Source organism: Caretta caretta, chromosome 4 (genome assembly GCF_965140235.1).
Source record: "Caretta caretta isolate rCarCar2 chromosome 4, rCarCar1.hap1, whole genome shotgun sequence".
In the NCBI taxonomy this organism is placed as follows: domain Eukaryota; kingdom Metazoa; phylum Chordata; order Testudines; family Cheloniidae; genus Caretta; species Caretta caretta.
In genome coordinates this window covers 20705320-20714402 of record NC_134209.1, presented here as the reverse complement: position 1 = coordinate 20714402, position 9083 = coordinate 20705320, and the positions used below count along the sequence as shown (strand labels likewise).

The 9083-nt window shown below is 52.2% G+C and overlaps 1 protein-coding gene across 1 annotated transcript; it reads right to left on the bottom strand.

Annotated features, from left to right (window-relative positions):
- Positions 1-276: 276 nt before the first annotated feature.
- On the bottom strand, positions 277-6070 carry MBOAT4 (membrane bound ghrelin O-acyltransferase MBOAT4). Its single transcript, XM_048847119.2, has 3 exons — positions 5117-6070; positions 2863-3087; positions 277-1618 (listed from the first exon to the last, which is right to left on the bottom strand). The coding sequence occupies exons 1-3, from the start codon at positions 5233-5235 to the stop codon at positions 661-663; spliced, it is 1302 nt and encodes a 433-aa protein (XP_048703076.1). The 5' UTR covers positions 5236-6070; the 3' UTR covers positions 277-660.
- Positions 6071-9083: the final 3013 nt, after the last annotated feature.

Genomic DNA, 9083 nt, shown 5'->3' with positions numbered 1-9083 from the left:
ACAGCTCAGTGAACAGTGGCAGCTGTGAGCCACTTGCAGTGGTGACTCAACGCCTACCCGGCTGGGGGTGGGCAGTGAATCCATGTGAACGCACCTCTGAACTCTGGGTCTTCGCTGACCAAGGACAGCAACTGTGAGTGGGGTGCCTTGTGGGGGAGGGGAATGGCAGGTTAAAGGAGCATTTGTACATCTGACTTTCACACTGCAAGGGGAGACCCTGCGGCAAAGGACACTGCCCAATCTACTCTGGGGTGGGTGTTAGTTCCTGGGCACATACTTTCGAATCATGGTTGTGGTGTTTTTCCAAATGAATGCTGGGTTCCTTTTCCCTTTTTATTAAAAGTTTTCTTTGCAATCACAGATTCACTGCTTGTGAGAGGGAAAATATCGCCTCTTAGAGTCTCCCTGGGGTGGTGCTTAATTTTCCCAGATTATTGGGTTGGGGCTCGAGCAGGTTCTGTTTTGTATTAAGAGGAACCCCTAAAAGGGGTGCAGTTAGACACTCAGCCATCCTGCACCCTCAGTTACGTTGTGCAGCCCCAGCGAACTCATGGCTAGTGCCCAGGACAGAATATGGACTTCTCCGCACTGGAATCTCTTGCTGAAAAGGGCGGGGTGAATAGCATGGAGGGGCAGGGGGGAGAAGAGTGTGGGTCAGACTCATTTTTCTCTGGATCTCACGACCAGCCACAGCAGTGAAACACCGTACAGGAGAGGGAAGAAGCTGTTGTAGGAGGCACCCAGCAGCCAGAGTGCAGAGAAGTTCCTCATCTCCACCGCAGCCATGATGTACGCAATAATTAGCTGGGTCTGGACCCAAGTCAGGGCCTTATACAGCAGTTTGGTGTGCCAGGACTTCGCAAGTGAACGGAGAAAAGGGTGAATCCGGTAATCAGCCTCCACCATCGCTGCCCAGCACAAGAAGCCAAACACTTGCCCTGGGTGGAGCCCGTGCCACCAGGCTGAGAAGGCAAAGGTGGCCAACAGGGGCTGGGCGGGGCTACGCTGGAAGACGAGCCTCCTCAGCCACCGGGAAGTACTCTTGTTCCAGGTCCTGGTGAAGAGGGCTATTCTGTTGGTGGTCTCCAAGGTCCATATGTCTGCATCAGAGAGGTCGCCGCAGGCAGCCTCTGCACCGGGGGCATGGCCAAGCTCCAGCCCAAAGCCCGCTGCGCTGAGGAGAGCCTCGTCGAGCACCCACTGGGAGTAATACGCCAGTTTGAAGAGCAGGGCAGAACGCCACACGACGTACACACAGCCAAAGCCGGTGCAGTCCGTCAGGCGGGCCAGTGGGGCTCCGCAGCTCCTCACAGCCATTCTCAGCAGGTGCAGAGCCAGGGCACAAAGGCATTTCTGGCCTGCAGCCCTCAAGGGACGCGTGGGCTGTGACGTGCATGAGCCCTGGATCTGGACCTGAAATCTCCTAAAGGAGCATAGCGGGCCTCCCAGCAGGGCAGGGAAAAAGAGCAGGTAACTGCACAGAGGCAGTGCCTGCAGCAATGGCTCCCTCCCATCCCCCCATTCAGATCCCATCGTCACCTTCCCTTCGTGGATATCCAGAGCCAGCGATGTGACCTTCTGGGTCTGCAGCATGAGAGACGAGAGGGCGATTGTCAACCTGCAAGGGGGGGAGAGAGCAAGCAGAGTGGCTGTGATAGGAGTCCCGCTGTGCGCGCCAGGGCTGGTGTTGCCCTGAATGGACACACAGCGCTGCTCCCGGAACACGCCCACGGTGCTGCGTGCAAGGTCGCGCTGTGTGGAGGGTGCCATTTTGAGAGCAACATGGCTTCCTCCACGTGGCATGGCCTTGCGAAAGTGCCGGAACACGGTTCTGGCGTGTCCCGGCTCCGCCACTGCAAGGGGGCAGCTTGCAGCATCAGCCCCTTCTGTGCTGGCTTGGATTGAGGAGCATTCTGGCTGCATGGGGCTGGACCCCTGCCTGTATAAACATCAGGTCATAGCGGGCGGAGCTCTGCCTTGGCCTCCCTCTCTGTGCTGCAAACACGACTTAATAAGCAGCCACTAACCACTGGCCTGCCTCTCCCATTTGCCTGCCTTAGGCAGCTGTACAGGTGCCTGAGCCAACCCTGCTGCATGTCTGCAAAAACCTGTGGACGCTGCGAGCTACAGTGGCACCAACCTCAATGCCCACGCCACACACCCGGACCTTCAAGCCTCAACATGCTTAGCGACTGCCTGGTTATTTGCAGTGGGCCTGCTCTGCTTCCGTATGTTCCCCTGAACGTGCATGGCACCGTCCCTGCATCTTGCCAGGAGGAGCCGGCCGGACCCAGGGCGTAGTCAGAGCGTGGGGTGCCCAAGTGGGACAGCTGAGTCAGGACAGGGATGGGAGCAGACTGACATCCTGATGAACGAGAAGTGAGTCCATCACCGTCAGTGCTGCCCTGGGGGGATGCTGAGCGCCCGGCCTGGCAAGCAAATACTGGAAAGGTCATGAACATTTCACATCTGGAAAGGTATATGGAGAAGGGGCCACCTGATTTTAGCCCTTAATGACTTTGGGAGTTGCTGAGCATGAGACAGAAAAGGCAAAAACCAGGCCGTTAAACGGTGGGGGGAATCATCTCCCTTGAATGCTGAAGCATGCATAGGAACGACAAGCTTTGTGAAATACCGAGACAGCTTGCTGCAGCATTTTTCCCTGCAGCATGTGAGAAGAGAGTGCATGGTGTTAAGGCACATGGACTGTCCTCAGGAGTATGACTGCCCCTAGGGACCACACCAGTTCTCCTCTGTTACACCCATACAGCCCAGAAAAATCTTGACAAGTCTTCATGCAAAATCTGGCCCAGGCTGTGTCATTTGAGGAAACAGGTGGGCTTGTGCATTGCTGCCTGGTACCTGACGCATGGGGCTCCTTGTAAATAATGTCCCCTGTAGTGCAGGCCCAGGTGGCAGAGAGTCTGCCAGGACATCTGGAGCACAAATGCCCACGTGTGGACCTGCAGTGGGCCGACTGAATGGAAAATGGCCACGGAGCAGAAGGTGGGGATGAAGAGCATCAGGGCATACCATCCCATGGCAGCACACGCTAGAAGGCAGCCTCCCACCAGGAGCAAGACGTACCTAGAAGAAATCAGAAATGTTTGCAAAGGCTTTCTGAAGCCGTGGCGGTTCAATGGGTTTGGCACTGCCCAGCACCAAGGGCCGACAGTCTGCAGGTGAGGTGGGTGAGATTCTCTCCTGGGCTGGCTTTGCCCTCTCCTGTAGCTTCTTGCCTTTGTATGGATTGCCCCTCCCGCTGTCCTCCCCCCTTCCTCGTCAGTGCTCCTTCAGTGGTCTAACAGAGGGTGCCTGAGGACCAGACAGCTCGTGGCACTGCCTTCCTCTTGCTTCATTTCCAGACTCATTCCCCCACACCAACCCCAAAGCAGACCTGGCCAAGTGCTGCATTTTCTCCAGGCACTCTCCCCTGCCTCCACCCAAGCCCTGCTGGGTTCCCTCCTGGGAGGCTCCTCCATGCCAGCAATCGCCGGTGATTCTCAGGGTGAAGTACATTTTGTCTCTAAATCTTTACAAACTCACCAGCATAGCCCTGCTCTTTAGCCAGCCCTGCCACCACGTCGTCTCTGGGACGACAGAGGCTAAGTTCCCCACGCCAGTGCGGCTGTGTTTGACACCACCCCCCTGGGCCTCACACTCTTCTCTAAACCCCTGCCAATGTCTCCTGGGCAGCAGGCAGGACATTCCCCACACTGCTGTGCTCAGTTCTTCCTGGCAGAGCTTGGCACTCCCCCAGGGGCAGAGGGAAACCATGAGGGTCCATGAGGCTGTGCCCTCCCGGGGCCCCAAGGGGCATGGGAATTTGGTACAATATTTCCTGCTCCAGATTCGTTTCCTAACCCTAATGCAGCACCATGCTGCTGATCTTCACAAGCATGAAGGTGCTGAGCATTGCCAGCTCTCTGATCTCCAGGGACTCACCACCCACGAGCATCGTCTTATGCTTTTCTCTGCTGTAGTTGCCCATTTTTTCCTGTCCCTCCACCCTTTAGAGGCCGGGTATCTCTGCAGCCTAGATATGCATCTAACCTGATTGCTGCTGTGACTGACAGGGTGGAGGATGCCATCATTCTGTGAGCTAACCCGTTGGGCCTGTGGGAACTCTCTCAACCTCCCAAACAGACAGGTGCCACTTGTGAGTTTGCCCTGCTAGTCAGCCAGGCAGCTTTCCAGAGGACTGTAGTCCATGGTGGATTCACAGTAAGGGCTCCAGTGAAGTCTTTTGATTTGAACTTTGTATGTGTTCTCCAGGCTGGCCTTTGGCCCAAACTGTCCAACCTGGGCATCCAACCCAAAGTGACTTGATTTCTAAAGGTGCTGATGACCTGCAGTGCCATCACATGCTGGTGGGAGAGGGGGCAGTTGGCATCTCTGAAAATGTAGGCCTTGTATCGTCATATAGTTGCATACAAATGCTGTTGTATCCAGCTGCTGGCTTTCCGTTTGCTTCATTGTATCGCTTGACTGACCTGCAGGTCCCATTAACTCCAGAAGACCTGAGTGAACTTGGTACATTGAGCTCCTCTCCCCATTCTTTCCTCAGATTATAACCCGTGACTGCTGCCTACATGCCCAACTGTGGAGGTGGGGTTTTATAAATCACCTAACAAGAACACTAGACCCTCTGCCAGTCGGGGAGACTTGTGCTTCTGAGTCACTTAGGTGCCTTTGAAAATCCCACCTGAGGGTCACAAGTTCATCACTGATTCCTTGGAACATGACCTGTGATTTGGATTCATGTAATTGCTGCATCTTCAAGCCAGATCTACTGTAGCTTGCAGGTCTTTATGCAAATAATGATACGTAGATGACCAGTCCTAGAGAATCACGAAGTATCTCAACATACTTTACAAACATTAATTACATGGGGTGAAACCAAGGCACAGAGAAGTTTTGACAAGGTCACAGTGTGAATCAGTGGCAGTCATGAGTAGATACAGAGAGTTTTGATTCCCAGACCCTTGCTGTACCCATCCTCCTTCCCTAGGAAAGAGATTTTAGCAAAATTGCCTCACCTGTGAAACCTGCACTTCGACTAGAATTCACCACCAAAACTCACAAGCATGGAATTAAAGCAAACATGAAAGCATACCTGGCATTTAACGAGAGAGACCCAGAGGTGCAGAGATAGTGAAAGGAAACGGCAAATGGAAACGCAACCAGCTGGTAGAAAGCTAGAGGGTGAAGAGCAAGCGGATTTGCCCAATCCATTGAGAGCCTGCTTTTCAAGAGAGTTAATTCTGCAATGGTCTTCAGTTCCTGGGGCACCTAGATGAAGAACTGAAATTTGTATCTTTTCCCCTTCTCTTTATATGGGGCAGGAAGGTGGGGTTAAAGCCAAACCCCAGATAAGCAGTGTAAATGTGTCTGTCAGAGAGCAAAGCCAGCGTGCTAAGGAAACGAGATTATCTGAACTGGGGGGCCTGGCACACCATGATACATACAAGGAGAAGAAAAGGAAAATATTCTCTTTGTTTTTGTAAACGCTATTTCTGCTAAGTGCCGACACCCCAGGACTTGTGTTCAGATGGAAAACATGCTGCTTCATATTTGGGCTGCTAAGCTCCTGAGCGACCTCCTGCTTTTCGATCACAGGAAGCATTACACGCAGAGATAAGAGAGCGTTCTTTTCCAACACGTAGCTTAAATACCAAGCTATTGGAACACCTTGACGAGGGGCGAAATGACTTCAGCAATTACCCAACGACTAAAGCAGGGCAGTTGCATTTGCTTGGTCTCTGTGTTCTGATACCCCCGCCCCTGCAGCTGGACGGTGTCACATTCAAGCTGTTGGAAGGGCATGGAGGAGCCAGTGGAAAGACAGCAAATGAGCTAGGCCTGCTGCCATGGCTGCAGGAGGAGTTCAGGAGCACTACAGAGACAGAACAGCTCCTTGCACACACCCTGAGATGTTTCACGCTCAGGTTTTCCCTTCCCATGATCTCAGGGTCATTGACAGCAGCCTTGGCTGTGTCCCTGGCCAGTTTACCTTCAATATGTAGGTGTGTAACATTAGGCTTTAAAATACTGGCCTAAATGTATAGCAGAGAGCTCCAAAATGTGCAGGCAAGAGCCACACACCCAGCAGCCATGGTGCAGACAGTTCTGCTCCCAATGAGTGCTGTCCTGAGAGTCCCTCGCTCCAGGGAACGTCTGAGGCCTGGACACGCATTTAGCCAGCTGGCTTTGTTGCGTGTAACAGAAGGATATTGGATGTCCTGCTTCATCAGAATCCCTCAGCTGCAAGTGGCAGCAATGACTATGCCTTCGAAGGGAGTGAGGGAACATGCCAGTGGAGCTGGCTGTTCCCAGCTTCCCTCGGCCAGGCCAGGCCTTTATTTCTATGGGGGATTCACAGCATGCGGGGATGGCAGGAAGCTGTTGGCAGCCACAGGTGAGAAATGAGAATATGGAGCAGGAGCCTTCCCATCTGCGTGGTCCCCAAGGGCCATTCCAGTGCAATAAATGTGCCGGTGCTCTCATCCCTGTCATGGTAACACAACTGCGGGACTGAGAATTTCGGGGCAACCGTCAGGCATTTCTGAAAGCTGGACCCTGCACCAACACTAACCCCAGGTGCACACACATATATAGGGGGACCAGACGTCCCAGTATTAGGGGCTTTGTCTTATATAGGCAACTGTACCCCCTACCCTGAAAACAATGTCCCGCTTTTTCACACTTGCTCTCTGGTCCCCCCACGTATGCAGTAAGTTAAGGGTCAGTTTACCAGTGGTTACGCATTCACCTACAGATCACTTTGCCCCCATGAAGGGAAGATAACCATCACTCAGCACTGTCCTGTGCTCCTCCCACAGCAGGACAGTTTATTACCCCACTCAAAGGCTGGCAAACCAGGGCATGCAGAGGAAAGACCCCCCCCCCCCACACACACACAGATAGACGTGAGCGTACCAGGAGCAAACAAAACAGACCTCAGCAAACCAGGCAACATAGAGTTAAGGTGTCATCGCCGTGTGCCCCTTTGAGCCCTACGCAGTTCCTCGGGCTGATCACAGTGCCTTTCCCCGGCTGCCAAGCCACAGCAACACGCACTCCCTGGATCCGCGGTGCTGCACAGGGCCCGGCAGTGGTCCATTGGAGGAGAGGAAGCAGAAGGGTGATTGGGAGTCATGCCGGGCATAGACAATGGCAGGTGGTGTCAGGGAAGGGTGATGTCACATTCCCAGGGTTAGCTCCACAACAGGATTTAGGCACCTAACGGCCTGATCTCTATTGGTTATGCCCAGTGGTGCGGGGATTAAGGCATTTGCTTGGGATGTGGTCAGGCATCTGATGTGCATAGGTTGGGAAGACACCTGAGGAACAGATTGTGGAAGTGGGACACCTGCAGACAGTGATCCAGGATGGTGGGATAGATCCATAAGCCTGGTCCAAGAAAATAGACTTGGAAATGCCTTCAGCATCTGTGGAGAAGTAGTACAGTTGATTAAGAAACATGAAAAAGCTTTCTCACAACATCCTTTGGATTTCGGGTGTGCCACCCAGATACTGCACACCATACCCACCGCAGTACATCCCCTAGTTAGGGAATGATTGTGAGCAATTGCGCTCGCTTTGGATCAGCTGCTGTAGGAAAGGATAAAAAGAGGTGTTGGAAGCTAATGTAACAAAAGAGGGTCATAGTCTATGGGCTGTGTCCACTGTGCTGGTTAAGATAAAAGACATGAAACTGCGCTTTTGGGTAGGTTCCTGAAAAGTGAACCAAGTCACCCATAAAATACCTATCCCTTACCTAAAACTGAAGATTCCTTAATGGTATTAATGTCACAAGTTTCTTTCCTACTGTCGATATAGCAAGTGAGTAGTGGCAAATTCCCATGGCGCCAGAAGACCAAGAAAAAACTGCCTTTGTAACACCCATGGTACTTTATGAATTTACAAGAATGTTATTTGGGTTATGTAATGGTCTAGGGACATTTCAGAGATTGGTAAAGCATTGCCTGGACTCTGAGAACTTTGATACCGTTTTATTGTATCTAGACATTGTTGTATATTCAAAATCCCTTGAAGAACATTTGCAATACTTGCATGTGGTATTTGACCTATTTGGGACGTGTAGTGTCTTCTGCAGGGTGGCTAATGATCCAGAGAAACTGAAAGTGGTAGAGGAGTGGCCAGTACCTGCTACAGTAGAAGACGTTCTTGGGCTTTGTCAGTTATTGTTGATTTCTTAAGCACTTTGCTAAAGTTGCTCTGCCATTGAATGAATTGCTAAGAAACACTGGAGGTAGGAACATTTCTAAAGCTGCCCAGGTAAAATGGAGCGCGTAGTGTTAAGCAACATTTGAAGAACTGGTTTCAGAGTAACAGCCGTGTTAGTCTGTATTCGCAAAAAGAAAAGGGGGACTTGTAGCACCTTAGAGACTAACCAATTTATTTGAGCATGAGCTTTCGTGAGCTACAGCTCACTTCATCGGATGCAATGCTTATGCTCAAATAAATTGGTTAGTCTCTAAGGTGCCCCACGTCCTCCTTTTCTATTTGAAGAACTGAAATTTTTCCTAGTACAGCCGCCTAGCCTGGTCTATCCAGATTCTGAACTACCTTTTAGAGCGTACATTGATGCCAGCAACAAAGGCCTGGGAGCTATTCTTGCTCAGGAGCAAGGTGGCAGGGAGTGAGTTCCCTGTTTGTTTGTTTTTTCCCCTCCTTTAGACTTGATTTATTTAGGGTCATTTGTAGGTTTCAACCACATCTGAAAAATCTCCTTCATGCGACAAGACAGACAGCTTCCCAGCCATCGGTCAAAGCCTGGTTTGGAGTGTTTGCTCCACAGAACTGACATATTAAAACATGGTATGCTTGTAGGGTTGTGGCGCCGGCGGCCACCTCCACAGGACATCCTTCAAAAGCTAAGATTAGGGAACCCCAGCCCCCGGTCCTGTGGCCAGCCCCCCCAGGGACGGTTAGCCCGTGGCACCAGCGAGCTCGCGGGGAATTGCCCGGGCCTGTGAGAAAGGGGGGGCACCGTGGCAGCCAGGGACTGGGAAGGATGGGGGGAGGGGCTGCAGCGCAGCACTCTGGGCACCGGCCCG

Coding starts and splice junctions, on each gene's coding strand:
- MBOAT4 (XM_048847119.2), bottom strand. CDS start 5,235: ATGGATTGGGCAAATCCGCTTGCTCTTCACCCTCTAGCTTTCTACCAG. Junction 3,088..5,116: donor TCTCTCTCGTTAAATGCCAG/GTATGCTTTCAT, acceptor GATTTCTTCTAG/GTACGTCTTGCTCCTGGTGG. Junction 1,619..2,862: donor CAAGGAGCCCCATGCGTCAG/GTACCAGGCAGC, acceptor CCCCCCTTGCAG/GTTGACAATCGCCCTCTCGT.